Below are 18,577 nucleotides of genomic sequence, written 5' to 3' on the forward strand. Positions count from 1 at the left end.
TTGGTCATTATTAAACATATTAATACACACACAAAAAAAGAAAATAATGCTTGTTTGTGTTGCTGTGTGTGTGTCTATATATATATATATATATATATATATATATATATATATATATATATATATATATATACACACATACACACACACACATATATATATGTACATATACACACACCACATCAAATGAAGATAAATTAATTGTTTTGAGGAAAAGTTAAATAAAAACATTTTTGACATAGGTGGCCTGGTAACAGCTTTCTTTGCTAAACCTTTTTCTACTGAGACCTGAAATACTCATCAATTCAAAGTAAATATCTCGGATACAATTTAATATCTGCAGTGCACTGTATACAGATCCCTGAAGTACAAAAGGAACATTACTAATGACATTTGCTCAAGTTATTCATATGTCATAGGACTTTTATTTTTCAGGTACTAGTAAATTAAATGCTTAAAATGCACCAAGATAGTCAATTGTGACCATCTCTGAGAAAAGGTGACTAAAGTCACCAGAAACAAAAAAATGAAGTTTGTTAGAGAAAACAGTAACAATACAACAGTCCAAACCACATCTTCTTATGTGAACATTTTTTAAAAAGTTATAGACAGTCACTTTTCCCCACAGATGGTCACAAGCGAACATACTGCTAAGTTACATAACTTTTTGAAACTGTTTGGTGTAACCTGATGAAACATTAATCTGAACTCCATGCTTCTGCAACCCCATAAAAAAAAGAAAGGTTCTTGCATATTATTTTGAAGAGAAACTCACTTTTAAAGACTACAAAGAAGTTGATAAATTCTGGCTGCAGAGCTCATATTGTCAAACATGTTTACAAATGTCAAATTAATATACAGTGTCCCCATTAAAGGATCTTTACTAAGATGCATTTGAATGCATTCTCTCTGTATTTTTCACTATTGTCTTTGTACTTCAGTGTGTGGCATAAGCAGAAAAGATCACAGTGCACTATGGCGCAAAGCATTTACCTTCATTTCAGAGTGTACTAACGACAGCTTTGAAAATCGCTGACTTCTCTACTTGACAGCTTAGTACTTTACTGTATTTTATGGATAAGGAAAATACTTTGCACCACAGTCCACTATAATATATCCTACTTACTCAAGAAAAGTAACAAAACTAAAGTGCACAAGGTGCATGCACAGTAAGAGTTGTGCAAACAGCCCAGTGTTTCAATAAATACCATTATTACTAGTTAGTTTTATCAAAATACCATACAGCACAGTCAGCATTTACAATTATTGCTCTAGTAAGAGTCTTGTCAAAGAGCACTTATTGACCTGTCATATAAAAAACTTTGCTATTGAAGGGTTTATAAACTGCAACTCAGTTGGTGCTGATCCAAAAAAAAACAAACAAGGCTAGAAAGAAACTTTCTTGACCTAACATTTATGAACAGTGGAAACTCCTGCTATTTTTCAAATTGTTCTACTAATAGTTCACATAGTGTAATCTAATGAAGTTTCTCATTATGGCTAGAGGTGAATGCAAGCAAGACATTTGCCTAGGAACAAATGTTGCAATGAACAAATACTGTGTTGAGCAATTAAGAGTCCAAGACTTGTCAGCTAAATTATGGTGGCTCCAATCCCCCTGAACTGGAAGGCAAAGCACGGTTTCACCTGCTCCAGCATCAATTTTTGATTCCGACGATCTGCCACCACATCAGTATGATTGTTTATTAGGATTCTTGTTCTCTCTGGACATCCGTTCTTTCACCCGTTCAATAACTAGCATGAAAATAAAATACCATACGAAAATAAAATACCATGATAACTAAAATACATGGGGGAAAACACTGAAAAGGTAAAATAAATATATGAATTGCACAAGTCAGTCAGATGTAAACACTTCCATTCTCCAAGCCTGGGAAAGATCAGAGCTTCTGAAATGCAGATTCAGCAACTGCTGTGAGGCAGCTTGTTTAATCAGTATTTATGTTCCATAGAACTGGGCTACTGTTGTTACTTCATATACTATCATGATTTGATCTTCCAGAGCTGCAAGAAAACAAAGAAAACTAAACTCAGTATATGTGTATACTGATATCAATGCAAGTGCAGTAAGATTCATGAACGATTTACAAAGTTTGAAGTGTGTAAAAAGCTTCAGCAAAAGAAAATGGCACTTAGTATTATTTGGTGGTTCTGAAAGGATATAAACATAATGGAGGCAAAATTAGCACAGCTTTCAAAAAGAAATCTGTCCAGGCAGTGGTGTGCTGGTAAATGTTTAACAACAGGCTCTCTCCCCAGGTAGAGCTAGCCCTGCAATTTGGGAGGGAGGGAGGCGCAAAGGTGGACTGGGGGCCCTAGTCCACCTCTGCGCTCCCCTCCCCCCAAGTAGGGCTGGCTATACCTGAGGAGACAGCCTGGGGGGGCAATGCATTATTCTCTGCAGGAAAAAAAACCAAACCAGATTTTAAATGCTCCCAGGTTCCAATCTAATTCATGTTTAATGTGGGATAAAATGCCATAAATAAGTAAATAAATAGATAGAAACTCTGAATGTTGAGCACCTGATTCTCATAACATGATGTCTGTTTTAGTGGTCCTTTACCAGAGAAAAAAAAAACCTCTGCACGAATATAACACGTGCTAGGGTGTCCCTATAATCAGCTCCTCCAAATTACACTGATCATGATTTATAACAAATTACTACTCTATTTATGAAAAGTTATTCCACTATTATACTTCCTCTGTGTACATCCATATGCACAAGCCAGCATGTTTGAAAATATAAGTGAGATTAAATACAAAGTCAACAATTTTTTTAATAGTATTCCCCCCACCCCACCCACCTACCTATTCCATACCTCTTCCCCGCTCTCCTGGTTTCCCGAGCCGCAGGGTCCTGGCACATACCTGAACTGAGGCCACTCTGGTGGTCTAGTGGATTCTTTGGGGCAGGAAAGATCCCCAGTCTTTCCTGTCTGCTGCCGGCGCTGACCCTCTTGCTGCTGTGTCTTCTTTAAAATAGCTGCTGAGACTTACAACGGCAGCCTCGCAAGACTTCAGCAGATGTCTCGGCAGCCATTTTTAAAGAGTGATGCAGCTGCAGGAGGGTCAGTACCAGCAGTGAGCAGGAAAGAGTGGGGATCTTTCCTGCCTAGAAGAATCCACTAGACCACCAGGGTGTCCCTTTAGGTATGTGCCCTGCGATTAACGGGAGGGAGAGCCCTGCGTGAACAACAACCAGCTCGCCCTGACTGAACTGGCTCACAAAATGTTAAAAAATGTAACAACTGGATCTTGCGAGCCGGCTCCAGAACACCACTGTGTCCAGGTAACTTAATAGCTGGGTAAATTCCTTGTGCTGAAAAATTCTCTTCAGTTAGTATGCATACAATTATATTTGTACCTGCAAACTCCAATTCAGCTTAAATTTTGAAAGGGAAACTAACTATGACTCTGTCCCCACCAGAAATATATCCACATATATATCCACATGCGCACACACATATACATTCTCACTCTTCAGAAACATACATGCATGCTCTCATTCTTCAGACATACACATATGCCCCATGCATGCACTATTACTGATCATAAACACACATGCACCTTTCCATTCTTTGAACATATCCAAATGCACATACCCATATTCTTGTTCTTCAGATCCATGCATGCACATACTCATTCTTCTGATCTATGTACTGTATATATCTATCTATATACATATCTATATCTATAAAGTGATAAATACAGGACATGCCTTGATAGGACCTAGCCACCAGAGGGAGCTCTTAGGGTGGAAGACTGCCGTAATGACTGGAACAAAGCCACTAGAGGGCGCTCAGGAGTAGAAGAAGCCTGCTTAGATGTGTATCAACCACTAGAGGGTATTCTAATGGTGGAGACCCTTGTGTTATTTTGTAGAGGCCACTAAGGGGAGACCTGCCTCAATGATAGCCCTGACACAGATATCTGGGGAGGGGGAGGGGTGGAGGTTACCCTTGTGCTAAGTTGAAAAGGTAGGGCCCGTGGCAGAAGGTGGGAATAGTTCCCTTCAGAAGGCAAGCCCATTTGATAAGGTTCTGTATCTTTTCTAGAATATAGGAAGAGCCTAGGAAGGGTGGGGTTGGTAGGAAGCAGCCCTTTAAAAACACCTTTTCCTGAGAACAGAAAGCCGCCGCCCTCCAAGAAGAATGAAGAATGTCAAGTGACTGATGACTGGACACTAAAGGAAAGGATCCATAAATGTGGGCTGGAAACCCTGGGGCTTGGACCCCAAAGGAGGATCCCTAAAGAAAGGCTAGGTACTCACCTGAAGTCCAGAATAATGGGAAGGATAAGGAACTTTGATTTGGGCACAGTGTGGGGGTAAACACTGTGAGCCTTGGAATAAGGCACTAATATCAACAGCTGGGTGAAAGACAGGATTTTAAAGTTGAGCTGAAGTCCTGTCTAAGGGGTGATAGCTGTTTTTATCTGAGACTCTCATCTCTCAGTGGAGGGCTTGGTTGAAGAGTGTACTGAATTGTTTGTTGAACAAAGAGTAACCCCTACAGAGTGGTTAGCAGAAGATAATTGGAGTAGATTTGCATTCAGAATGGTTAATTTGCATATCCTGGGAAGCCAGCTGAGTATTGTATACCTGACCCACGCGTTCCCAGTGGAGGGCTCAGTTTAAGAGTGCTTGCTAAGGCGTTTAGTGCAAGATGACTACCCCTTCAGAATAATTAAAGTATAGCCTGTGAGAGAAGATTTGTCTTCTTAGTGGTTAATTTGCATATCCTGTGAAGCATGTCAAGTGGTATTCCCCAGATGGAGCACCAGGCGGCGCAAGGAGGGTAACAGAGCTGTGACCTGTTATTGGGAAAGGCTTCAGAGGGGGGAACGTTAGACAAATAACAGATGTCTTATGACTATTCACCCTAAGTTAAATGGGGGCATTGCAGATTGACTTTGAAAGTACATAAGTATTACTATACTAGGACAGATCAAAGGTCCATCAAGCCCAGCATCCTGTTTCTAACAGTGGCCAATCTAGGTCACAAACACCTAGCAAGATCCTGAAAAAGTTCAATACATTTTATGCTGCTTATCCCAGAAATAGCAGGGGATTTTCCCGAAGTCAATTTAATAATGGTCTATGGACTTTTCCTTTAAGAATCTGTCCAGACCTTTTTAAAACCCCACTAAGCTAACTGCCTTTACCACAATCTCTGACAACGAATTCCAGAGTTTAATTACAGTGGTGGAAATAAGTATTTGATCCCTTGCTGATTTTGTAAGTTTGCCCACTGACAAAGACATGAGCAGCCCATAATTGAAGGGTAGGTTATTGGTAACAGTGAGAGATAGCACATCACAAATTAAATCCGGAAAATCACATTGTGGAAAGTATATGAATTTATTTGCATTCTGCAGAGGGAAATAAGTATTTGATCCCCCACCAACCAGTAAGAGATCTGGCCCCTACAGACCAGGTAGATGCTCCAAATCAACTCGTTACCTGCATGACAGACAGCTGTCGGCAATGGTCACCTGTATGAAAGACACCTGTCCACAGACTCAGTGAATCAGTCAGACTCTAACCTCTACAAAATGGCCAAGAGCAAGGAGCTGTCTAAGGATGTCAGGGACAAGATCATACACCTGCACAAGGCTGGAATGGGCTACAAAACCATCAGTAAGACGCTGGGCGAGAAGGAGACAACTGTTGGTGCCATAGTAAGAAAATGGAAGAAGTACAAAATGACTGTCAATCGGCAAAGATCTGGGGCTCCACGCAAAATCTCACCTCGTGGGGTATCCTTGATCATGAGGAAGGTTAGAAATCAGCCTACAACTACAAGGGGGGAACTTGTCAATGATCTCAAGGCAGCTGGGACCACTGTCACCACGAAAACATTGGTAACACATTACGACATAACGGATTGCAATCCTGCAGTGCCCGCAAGGTCCCCCTGCTCCGGAAGGCACATGTGACGGCCCGTCTGAAGTTCGCCAGTGAACACCTGGATGATGCCGAGAGTGATTGGGAGAAGGTGCTGTGGTCAGATGAGACAAAAATTGAGCTCTTTGGCATGAACTCAACTCGCCGTGTTTGGAGGAAGAGAAATGCTGCCTATGACCCAAAGAACACCGTCCCCACTGTCAAGCATGGAGGTGGAAATGTTATGTTTTGGGGGTGTTTCTCTGCTAAGGGCACAGGACTACTTCACCGCATCAATGGGAGAATGGATGGGGCCATGTACCGTACAATTCTGAGTGACAACCTCCTTCCCTCCACCAGGGCCTTAAAAATGGGTCGTGGCTGGGTCTTCCAGCACGACAATGACCCAAAACATACAGCCAAGGCAACAAAGGAGTGGCTCAGGAAGAAGCACATTAGGGTCATGGAGTGGCCTAGCCAGTCACCAGACCTTAATCCCATTGAAAACTTATGGAGGGAGCTGAAGCTGCGAGTTGCCAAGCGAAAGCCCAGAACTCTTAATGATTTAGAGATGATCTGCAAAGAGGAGTGGACCAAAATTCCTCCTGACATGTGTGCAAACCTCATCATCAACTACAGAAGACGTCTGACCGCTGTGCTTGCCAACAAGGGTTTTGCCACCAAGTATTAGGTCTTGTTTGCCAGAGGGATTAAATACTTATTTCCCTCTGCAGAATGCAAATAAATTCATATACTTTCCACAATGTGATTTTCCGGATTTAATTTGTGATGTGCTATCTCTCACTGTTACCAATAACCTACCCTTCAATTATGGGCTGCTCATGTCTTTGTCAGTGGGCAAACTTACAAAATCAGCAAGGGATCAAATACTTATTTCCACCACTGTACATGTTGAGTGAAGAAATATTTTCTCCGATTCGTATTAAATTTACTGCTTTGTAGCTTCATCACATCTCCCCTCAGCCGTCTTTTCTCCAAGCTGAAGAGCCCTAGACTCTTCAGCCTTTCCTCATAGGGAAGTCATCCCATCCCCTTTATCATTTTCGTCACCCTTTTCTGTACCTTTTCTAATTCCACTATATCTTTTTTGAGATGCGGTGACCAGAATTTAACACAATATTCGAGATGCGGTCACATCATGGACCGATACAAAGGCATTATAATGTCCTCACTTTTGTTTTCCATTCCTTTCCTACTACTACCTCTGGATTGTTTTTTCTTGTGGTAGAGTTCAGGCTCCCTAGCACCTCCTGTTGAGAAGGAGGGAATGATACATGGCCACCTTCTGTTAAAAGGAGGAGGCCACTTCTGCCTACTATTATGTAAAGCTCTTGCATCTGCTGCCAGCTCCTTCTCTCAGCCTGCACACATCACCCTTTCCACCACTCCTCTTATGTTCCTGTATCTTCTCAAAGACCTCCCATCAATACTCAATGGTTCCACTGGCTCTCTCCAAGACCTGTGCAAAACTCAGTTTCCCCCACAGCACTTATAGCTCATTCACTTCATTCTGTGACTACAGCAGCCCTTGCATTTGCTGGATCCTACCACAGTCTCTGCAATGGAAGGGGGAAGGACTAAAGAGCTATAGTGGACTCAATTCTGAAAAATATCCAGACACTTCATTCTGCCTTCAAGACAGGATTCTGTAGAATCCTGAAAAATCCAGATAGTTGGCAATCCTAGCTTCCTGAGTACCGAGAATATTTTTGGGTCCTAGGCATGTGCTTAGTTTGTCTATGCCTTAATCCAGCCCTGGAAGAGTTTTGGTATGCCCCACCCTCCAAAGTACCTTGCTACCTCTGATGTAGAGACGGGTTTATTATAGTGTGCTGATCAAAAATATACCATTACATCTTATTGCGTCCCAGCACTGCCATATTAGGTAGTTGCCTGTAATTGCTCCCTTACAAACCTACTTGATGATCTAATAGTTCTAATCCATAAATCATGGAAAGATCCTCTATGCACTTATGCACACCACCCCATCTTCATAATGTCAATGACCCATGCTGTATTGTTGGTCATGCCTAGAAACTGTCAAGATAAAGTAGCATGATTGCTATGTTAGTTCACTTGAATACGTAGAAATCAAGGTCAATAAACAATTAAAACAAAACAAAAACATAAAGGTAATAACTCTTTATTGAACTAACTTAGAAGTGAAGACCCTGTCAAAGTTTCATTTACTTCCAAAAATAATGTACTGAATATCAGTAAATGTGAAGATATATATAGATCACTGAAGACAACCTTATTTAGAAAAGCTTACGCTACAGTCCCGCATTACATTAGTGACTCCTGAACTGTTACTGTTATGCGGCCGTATTGAATTCTTCTGCACCTTTCTCCTTTCTTCCCCTCTATCATTACTCACCAACTACTTCACCCTTAATGAATCTGATTGTTTGTTACTAGATTGATGTAAACACTGATGTTAGCCTTTTTGAACTAATGTAAGCCACACTGAGCCTGCCCATGGGTGGGAAAGTGAGGGATATAAATGCTATAAATAAATAAATATTCAATGGGAAAGCTGTAAGAAATCTATGTTGACAAAATCTTTAACGTAGAAGTTACTCATTTTAAATGCCATTCCTATAAGTTTAGATTTATTTATTTGTTTCTTACTATACAGCCCTACCACCAGGTAACAGAGTGGTATATTTATGTATTTGTTACATTATTACCCTGCACTTTCCCACTTATAGCAGGTTCAATGCGGCTTACATAGTAGTAATAAAATTATAAAGTATAGTGCAGAGAAAACAGGCTAAGCTAGTACAGTAGTGGAGATGTGTAAATAGGTAATATTAAAAGGGAGAGGGGGTAGTTTTAGTCAAGATTGAGAAAAACAAGGGATACGGTCAGGGTAAGCATAGGGAAAAATAGGAGGCGGTATGGTCTGAGTCAATGCCGTTGTCGCAGGGCCAGGTGATGAAAAGGTGGGTACGTATGGTTAGGTCATGGCACTTGGATAAGCTTCCTTTGTCGAAGTTAGAGGGGAAAGGAAATATAAAGAAAAGAAAGAATAATATAGATTAATATAGGAGGTTGTCATAATAAAGAGAGAGAACATACTTATAAGAACCTAGTAAGATTGATTTTTTAATATAAATATCTAGGTATATTACATAACTGGAAGTGTAATACACAAATTGAAAAAAACAGAAGTCTGACATTTACTATGTTCTAGCTAGTCAAGCAATAACACTAAGAAATAGAAAAATAAATAAGTTCTCACCTTTAAATTAAATCCTAGTAAGTCACTGATAACGCCAGAAACAGCCGACAGGATAACCACTTGAGTAATATTATAAAGCAATGGATTCATCGTAAGTCCATATAACCGAAAAGGGCTGTCCAATTCCTTTTACAATAACAGACATTCACAAGGTGAGAAAGTAGAAACACATGCATATACCCCCTTCCCACTATATTTGATATCATGGTCCTAAACCTATATCAAAACTTCTGAAATTATATTCTTTGTTTGTTCTATGACAGAAAGTGGCAATTCTCCCAATGCGTTATAGTGCAGCCCATAAAATAATTAGTTCTGGCACAGACCATAATAAAGGACACTCAATTGATGGACCTCAAAACCTGAAAGACATAGGTCATTTCAGAAAGTTCACCCATGAGAAAAAAAATACAGAAAACTAGTGCTGGACCATAATACTGTACTTCAAACTAGGGCTGTACCGAATCTTCAGCCCCCTAATGCCCCAAATACATTATTTGTATTCACAGCACCTCTCTCAATAGTGGTTTATGAGAGACCTGTACAATTTTATAGAAAACCAGTAATATACCAAGAATTGTGGCACTCATTAAATTTTACTTACCTTCAGTAATTTAGTAGCAAGTTTTAAAACATTATTGACCAGTGTTAATTCCTCCTTTTTGTTAGGTTTCTTTTCCATTTTCAAGTACAGGTTTATCTACACAAAAGACCAAATCAACAGTATTTAAAATGCACAAAGTAGTCAAAATCATGTATATGCATAAATTTGTAGTACTTCTGAACTTTTCATTGATCAGGTGAATTTCCAGGACTGTGGAGTATTCAAAGTCTGATCTAACCAGACCAGTTAAACAAAAGATATAATGCTACCAGGCAGACAGATGAATTAAACCATAGTATAAGCACTTTTCAGGCATGCAGAAAAGCTCTCAAAATACCTCACATTTCACAAAAGAATCAGTTATCTTATGTGATAAAGGAATCTGATATTCTAGAGAGCCTTTCACAAACTGCATGTGAAACCTGACCTCCTTCAATTAGGCTAGCTGCATGTGTGGGGTTCTGCAACTCACTTAGATTACTTTTGAGTCTATCCCCTTTCACTTACATCCTAACAGAATCAGGAAAATATCTACTGTATCGGAATGTAATTTGCCTTCATTTAATGGGAAAGATGTGAGCAAATTGTAAAATCCCTTTCCATATTTTGAACCATCCTAAAATATTTTTAGGTGGGACTGGAAAACCTATACATGGGACTGAAAAGCCTGTATGTATCTTCATAGGCGCCTGGTATAAGAAGCTTGGATCAGCTGTTTCTCCCGGGAGTCCCGCTACTCTGGGGGGTTTAAATTGTTGATTTACCTCCATCGTCTGCAGTGAAAGCCCGTCTCTAGCCTTGTGTAACCAGTTGTAGAAATTGGTTTAATTTGTTTACCTTACTGCTGGGAGAGCAGGGGGGGGGGGGTTGGCTGGAGGTGTCCTGGGTTGCCAGGGAGATATTTAACGAGGATGACTTCCTGCACATGAGCAGTTCATACCAAAGAGACTTTCACTGACCCCTAAAATTTTAAAAGTGCTAAAAATAAGTTTTAAAAGTATTTGTATTAAATCTATTTGCAGAATTTAGGTGCTAGGAAGTGGGATTGGTATGCTATGTACTCAAATTTGCTCAAGCCATATGCAAATTAGTCTGTTTTTGGGATGTTCTCATTTGCATATTTATGGGTAAAAATTGTTGGAAATGTTAGGGCATGGCTCTGATCAAAAATGTGAAGTTTGATCCAAAATCGAAGGGTTTATCTAGTGTTTTTGACTAAAAATTCCCATTAGAGTGTCTGTATGTTAATCTGCATTCAAATAGAGCTCTCTGATTGGATGATCAACTACTGTTAGAATTCTGCCCAGGAACACAGAGAAGAGAGCAACTGCCGATTTGGCCAAGACAGACATGCAGCTTTGAGCTCCGTGTGTAAGAATTGAAAGAGAGAATTGTTGTTTGATCTAAGTTGACTGAAATTATAAAAGAGTGCCTGATTATATGGTAAATGAGAAAATATGAGTGAAAAGAGATTGGTGGAAATTTACAAGTTTGAGGTTTCTCTATTGAGAAAAGGATCTGAATATTTCACTTGTAAAGCCTTCCCTTCGTTCCCGTCAGTGTCCCGCCTTCTTCTGACGTCATTTCCTCTTTCCACAAGGGCGGGACACTGATGGAAATGAAGGGAAGGCTTACAAGGCTAGAGACGGGCTTTCACTGCGGCTGCTGCGACGGAGGCAGGGGAGCGAGAATTGTTGAGGGTGGGTATGGATGGCTGGAGGGGGGGCAGGGGAGCGAAGAGAAAGCGAATGCTACATACCTGTAGAAGGTATTCTCCGAGGACAGCAGGCTGATTGTTCTCACTGATGGGTGACGTCCACGGCAGCCCCTCCAATCGGAAACTTCACTAGCAAAGTCCTTTGCTAGCCCTCGCGCGCCCGCGCGCACCGCGCATGCGCGGCCGTCTTCCCGCCCGAAACCGGCTCGAGCCGGCCAGTCCAGTATGTAGCAAGACAATACACTTCAAGGGAAGACACAACTCCAAAGGGGAGGCGGGCGGGTTGGTGAGAACAATCAGCCTGCTGTCCTCGGAGAATACCTTCTACAGGTATGTAGCATTCGCTTTCTCCGAGGACAAGCAGGCTGCTTGTTCTCACTGATGGGGTATCCCTAGCCCCCAGGCTCACTCAAAACAACAAACATGGTCAATTGGGCCTCGCAACGGCGAGGACATAACTGAGATTGACCTAAAAAATTTACCAACTAACTGAGAGTGTAGCCTGGAACAGAACAAACAGGGCCCTCGGGGGGTGGAGTTGGATCCTAAAGCCCAAACAGGTTCTGAAGAACTGACTGCCCGAACCGACTGTCGCGTCGGGTATCCTGCTGCAGGCAGTAATGGGATGTGAATGTGTGGACAGAAGCCCACGTCGCAGCTTTGCAAATTTCTTCAATGGAGGCTGACTTCAAGTGGGCTACCGACGCAGCCATGGCTCTAACATTATGAGCCGTGACATGACCCTCAAGAGCCAGCCCCGCCTGGGCGTAAGTGAAGGAAATGCAATCTGCTAGCCAATTGGATATGGTGCGTTTCCCTACAGCCACTCCTCTCCTATTGGGATCAAAAGAAACAAACAATTGGGCGGACTGTCTGTGGGGCTGTGTCCGCTCCAGGTAGAAGGCCAATGCTCTCTTGCAGTCCAATGTGTGCAGCTGACGTTCAGCAGGGCAGGAATGAGGACGGGGAAAGAATGTTGGCAAGACAATTGACTGGTTCAGATGGAACTCCGACACGACCTTTGGCAGGAACTTAGGGTGAGTGCGGAGGACTACTCTGTTGTGATGAAATTTAGTGTAAGGGGCCTGAGCTACCAGGGCCTGAAGCTCACTGACTCTACGAGCCGAAGTAACTGCCACCAAGAAAATGACCTTCCAGGTCAAGTACTTCGGATGGCATGAATCCAGTGGCTCAAAAGGAGGTTTCATCAGCTGGGTGAGAACGACATTGAGATCCCATGACACTGTAGGAGGCTTGACAGGGGGCTTTGACAAAAGCAAACCTCTCATGAAGCGAACAACTAAAGGCTGTCCTGAGATCGGCTTACCTTCCACTTGGTAATGGTATGCACTGATTGCACTAAGGTGAACTCTTACGGAGTTGGTCTTCAGACCAGACTCAGACAAGTGCAGAAGGTATTCAAGCAGGGTCTGTGTAGGACAAGAGCGAGGATCTAGGGCCTTGCTGTCACACCAGACGGCAAACCTCCTCCAATGAAAGAAGTAACTTCTCTTAGTGGAGTCTTTCCTGGAAGCAAGCAAGATGCGGGAGACACCCTCTGGCAGACCCAAAGAGGCAAAGTCTACGCCCTCAACATCCAGGCCGTGAGAGCCAGGGACTGGAGGTTGGGATGCAGAAGAGCCCCTTCGTCCTGCGTGATGAGGGTCGGAAAACACTCCAATCTCCACGGTTCTTCGGAGGATAACTCCAGAAGAAGGGGGAACCAGATCTGACGCGGCCAAAAAGGAGCAATCAGAATCATGGTGCCTCGGTCTTGCTTGAGTTTCAACAAAGTCTTCCCCACCAGAGGGATGGGAGGATAAGCATACAGGAGGCTCTCCCCCCAATCCAGGAGGAAGGCATCCGACGCCAGTCTGCCGTGGGCCTGAAGCCTGGAACAGAACTGAGGGACCTTGTGGTTCACTTGAGATGCGAAGAGATCCACCAGGGGGGTGCCCCACGCCTGGAAGATCTGTCTCATCACCCGGGAATTGAGCGACCACTCGTGAGGTTGCATAATCCTGCTCAACCTGTCGGCCAGACTGTTGTTTACGCCTGCCAGATATGTGGCTTGGAGCACCATGCCCTGACGGCGAGCCCAGAGCCACATGCTGACGGCTTCCTGACACAGGGGGCGAGAACCGGTGCCCCCCTGCTTGTTGACATAGTACATGGCAACCTGATTGTCTGTCTGAATTTGGATAATTTGGTGGGACAGCCGATCTCTGAAAGCCTTCAGAGCGTTCCAGATCGCTCGCAACTCCAGAAGATTGATCTGTAGATCGCTTTCTTGGAGGGACCACCTTCCTTGGGTGTGAAGCCCATCGACATGAGCTCCCCATCCCAGGAGAGACGCATCCGTGGTCAGCACTTTTTGTGGCTGAGGAATTTGGAAGGGACGTCCCAGAGTCAAATTGGAGCAAATCGTCCACCAATACAGGGATTCGAGAAAACTCGTGGACAGGTGGATCACGTCCTCTAGACCCCCAGCGGCCTGATACCACTGGGAGGCTAGGGTCCATTGAGCAGATCTCATGTGAAGGCGGGCCATGGGAGTCACATGAACTGTGGAGGCCATGTGGCCCAGCAATCTCAACATCTGCCGAGCTGTGATCTGCTGGGACGCTCGCACCCGCGAGACGAGGGACAACAAGTTGTTGGCCCTCGCCTCTGGGAGATAGGCGCGAGCCGTCCGAGAATCCAGCAGGGCTCCGATGAATTCGAGTTTCTGCACTGGGAGAAGATGGGACTTTGGGTAATTTATCACAAACCCCAGTAGCTCCAGGAGGCGAATAGTCATCTGCATGGACTGCAGGGCTCCTGCCTCGGAAGTGTTCTTCACCAGCCAATCGTCGAGATATGGGAACACGTGCACCCCCAGCCTGCGAAGCGCCGCTGCTACCACAGCTAGGCACTTTGTGAACACCCTGGGCGCAGAGGCGAGCCCAAAGGGTAGCACACAGTACTGGAAGTGGCGTGTGCCCAGCTGAAATCGCAGATACTGTCTGTGAGCTGGCAGTATCGGGATGTGTGTTCAAGTCCAGAGAGCATAGCCAATCGTTTTGCTGAATCATGGGGAGAAGGGTGCCCAGGGAAAGCATCCTGAACTTTTCTTTTACGAGATATTTGTTCAGGGCCCTTAGGTCTAGGATGGGACGCATCCCCCCTGTTTTCTTTTCCACAAGGAAGTACCTGGAATAGAATCCCAGCCCTTCTTGCCCGGATGGCACGGGCTCGACCGCATTGGCGCTGAGAAGGGCGGAGAGTTCCTCTGCAAGTACCTGCTTGTGCTGGAAGCTGTAGGACTGAGCTCCCGGTGGACAATTTGGAGGTTTTGAGGCCAAATTGAGGGTGTATCCTTGCCGGACTATTTGGAGAACCCACTGATCGGAGGTTATGAGAGGCCACCTTTGGTGAAAAGCTTTCAACCTCCCTCCGACAGGCAGGTCGCCCGGCACTGACACTTGGGTGTCGGCTATGCTCTGCTGGAGCCAGTCAAAAGCTCGCCCCTTGCTTTTGCTGGGGAGCCGCGGGGCCTTGCTGAGTCGCACGCTGCTGACGAGAGCGAGCGCGCTGGGGCCTAGCCTGGGCCGCAGGCTGTCGGGAAGGAGGATTGTACCTACGCTTGCCAGAAGTATAGGGAACAGTCTTCCTTCCCCCGAAAAATCGTCTACCTGTAGAGGTAGAAGCTGAAGGCTGCCGGCGGGCGAACTTGTCGAATGCGGTGTCCCGCTGGTGGAGAGACTCTACCACCTGTTCGACTTTTTCGCCAAAAATGTTATCCGCACGGCAAGGCGAGTCCGCAATCCGCTGCTGGATTCTATTCTCCAGGTCGGCGGCACGCAGCCATGAGAGCCTGCGCATCACCACACCTTGAGCAGCGGCCCTGGACGCAACATCAAAAGTGTCATAAACTCCTCTGGCCAGGAATTTTCTGCACGCCTTCAGCTGCCTGACCACCTCCTGAAAAGGCTTGGCTTGCTCAGGGGGAAGAGCATCAACCAAGCCCGCCAACTGTCGCACATTGTTCCGCATGTGTATGCTCGTGTAGAGCTGGTAAGACTGGATCTTGGACACGAGCATAGAGGAATGGTAGGCCTTCCTCCCAAAGGAGTCTAAGGTTCTAGCGTCCTTGCCCGGGGGCGCCGAAGCATGTTCCCTAGAACTCTTAGCCTTCTTTAGGGCCAAATCCACAACTCCAGAGTCATGAGGCAACTGAGTGCGCATCAGCTCTGGGTCCCCATGGATCCGGTACTGGGACTCGATCTTCTTGGGAATGTGGGGATTAGTTAATGGCTTGGTCCAGTTCGCAAGCAATGTCTTCTTCAGGACATGGTGCAAGGGAACAGTGGACGCTTCCTTAGGTGGAGAAGGATAGTCCAGGAGCTCAAACATTTCAGCCCTGGGCTCGTCCTCCACAACCACCGGGAAGGGGATGGCCGTAGACATCTCCCGGACAAAGGAGGCAAAAGACAGACTCTCGGGAGGAGAAAGCTGTCTCTCAGGAGAGGGAGTGGGATCAGACGGAAGACCCTCAGACTCCTCGTCAGAGAAATATCTGGGATCTTCCTCTTCCTCCCACGAGGCCTCACCCTCGGTGTCAGACACAAGCTCACGGACCTGTGTCTGCAACCTCGCCCTGCTCGACTCCGTGGAACCCCGTCCACGATGGGGGCGTCGAGAGGTAGACTCCCTCGCCCGCATCGGCGAAGCTCCCTCCGCCGACGTAGTCGGGGAGCCTTCCTGGGAGGTGGCCGCGGTCGGCACCGCACGCGGTACCGACGTCGGGGACCTCAACCTGGGCGATGGGCCAGCCGGCGCCACGCTCGACGGTACCGGAGGCGCAAGCACCGCCGGTACCGGAGGGGTAGGGCGCAACAGCTCTCCCAGAATCTCTGGGAGAACGGCCCGGAGGCTCTCGTTTAGAGTGGCTGCAGAGAAAGGCTGAGAGGTCGATGCAGGCGTCGACGTCAGTACCTGTTCCGAGCGTGGAGGCTGTTCCGGGCTGTCCAGAGCGGAGCGCATCGACACCTCCTGAACAGAGGGTGAGCGGTCCTCTCGGTGCCGATGCCTGCTGGGTGCCGACTCCCTCGGCGACCCAGAGCTCTCGGTGCCGACACGGGGAGGAGACCGGTGTCGATGCTTCTTCGATTTCTTCCGAAGCATGTCACCGGAGCTCCCCGGCACCGACGAGGAGGACGTCGAATCCATCCGTCGCTTCCTCGGGGCCGAGACTGAAGAAGGTCGATCTCGGGGGGGCTGTACCGCAGGAGCCCTCAGGGTAGGAGGAGACCCACCCGAGGGCTCACCGCCACCAGCAGGGGAATGGACAGCCCTCACCTGCACTCCACCCGATGCACCACCGTCCGACGACATCAGTAGACGAGGTCCTGGTACCACCGACGTCGATGCAGCTATCCGATGTCTCGGCGCCGATGCAGAGGCCCGATGCCTCGATGCACTCGATGCAGGGGCGGCCGAGGAAGATGGTCTGGACGCTGACGACGTCGATGCACTCGAGGATCCCGGTGCCGATGCCGACGAAGAGCCCGAGAACAACACGTTCCACTGGGCTAGTCTCGCTACCTGAGTCCGCCTTTGAAGCAGGGAACACAGACTGCAGTTCTGAGGGCGGTGCTCGGCCCCCAGACACTGAAGACACGACGAGTGTCGATCAGTGAGCGAGATAACCCGGGCGCACTGGGTGCACTTCTTGAAGCCGCTGGAAGGCTTCGATGTCATGGGCGGAAAAATCACGCCGGCGAAATCAAAAGCCGAAATGGCGGAATTTGAAGCACCAAAATTTAGAGGGAGAAAAAATCTCGACCGAGGCCGAAAAGAGGCCTTCCCCGACGACGAAAGAAAACTTACCGGGGCAAAAAAGCTGGAAGTACGGGGAGGATTTACACGAAACCCGGCGGGGGGTTTCCGGAGCACTTCCCGACTAAGGTAAAGCTTTCCCGAAGGAAAAAAACACGCTCAAAACAAATTGGACGCGCGAGGTCGACTTTCCGGGGCTCGACACGGCGAAAACACTACCGTACCGAGTGCGGACAAAAGAAGACTGGCCGGCTCGAGCCGGTTTCGGGCGGGAAGACGGCCGCGCATGCGCGGTGCGCGCGGGCGCGCGAGGGCTAGCAAAGGACTTTGCTAGTGAAGTTTCCGATTGGAGGGGCTGCCGTGGACGTCACCCATCAGTGAGAACAAGCAGCCTGCTTGTCCTCGGAGAATCACTGGGTGGGTGTGGATGGCTGGAGGGGGGCAGGGGAGAGGAGAGAATCGCTGGGTGGGTGTGGCTGGCTGGAGGGGGGGGCAGGGGAGAGGAGAGAATTGCTGGGTGGGTGTGGCTGGCTGGAGGGGGGGCAGGGGAGAGGAGAGAATCGCTGGGTGGGTATGGATAGCTGGAGGGGGGCAGGGGAGAGGAGAGTTGCTGGACATGGATGGAGGAGAGGGAAGGGAGAGAAAAGAAATGCTGGACATGGATGGAGGGGAGGGAAGAGTGAGGAAGGAGATGAGATGAGGGAAAAGAAAGTGAGAAAAACTGCACATGGATAAAGAAAATAGGCAAAAGCTGGATCCACTGGACAGTCAAGTCTGCGGAGGACCCAGCTTTTACTTACGGATGTAGGACAAGAAATGAAGAAGAAAGGCGGAAAGTAAAGAAATAAATGGAAAGGAAGCCCTGGAAACGGAGTTAAGAGGACAGATAGCAGCAGAATCGGATACTGGGCCAGCATGATCAGAAAAACAAAGTCACCAGACAACAAAGGTAGAAAAGATCATTTTATTTTCATTATAGTGTTTGGAATATGTCCACTTTGAGAATCAGGTGCTCAACATTAAAAGTTTATATTTATTTACTTATTTATGGCATTTTATCCCACATTAAACATGAATTAGGGTGTTTTGTGGTTCTACATGAAAATTGTTTCATATTGTTGACGGTCTGCATTTTCCGTATGGGTGGTATATTGGTGTATTAGGTTCTGCCCAGTGTAATATTTATGGTACAGTAAGGTTCTGAGTGTGTTTTTGCACAAAGTTGTGCATAGTGTTTTGCAGTTGAGCGATTGTGGTTAGAATATG

General features: G+C 46.1%; 1 protein-coding gene across 4 annotated transcripts in view; it reads right to left on the reverse strand.

Annotated features, from left to right (window-relative positions):
• Positions 1-599: 599 nt before the first annotated feature.
• The window catches only part of PHTF2 (putative homeodomain transcription factor 2), a 225,666-nt gene continuing 207,688 nt past the window's right edge, over positions 600-18,577 (reverse strand). For all 4 annotated transcript variants that reach the window (XM_030215752.1, XM_030215753.1, XM_030215755.1 and 1 more), the window contains 3 exons: positions 9,775-9,870; positions 9,171-9,296; positions 600-2,025 (listed from right to left, as the gene is read on the reverse strand). In XM_030215752.1, coding sequence (XP_030071612.1) covers positions 2,005-2,025; positions 9,171-9,296; positions 9,775-9,870 — 243 coding nt within the window. In that variant the 3' untranslated portion in view covers positions 600-2,004. The remainder of the gene's footprint in view (positions 2,026-9,170; positions 9,297-9,774; positions 9,871-18,577) is intronic.

This window comes from Microcaecilia unicolor, chromosome 10 (assembly GCF_901765095.1).
Source record: "Microcaecilia unicolor chromosome 10, aMicUni1.1, whole genome shotgun sequence".
NCBI lineage: Eukaryota > Metazoa > Chordata > Amphibia > Gymnophiona > Siphonopidae > Microcaecilia > Microcaecilia unicolor.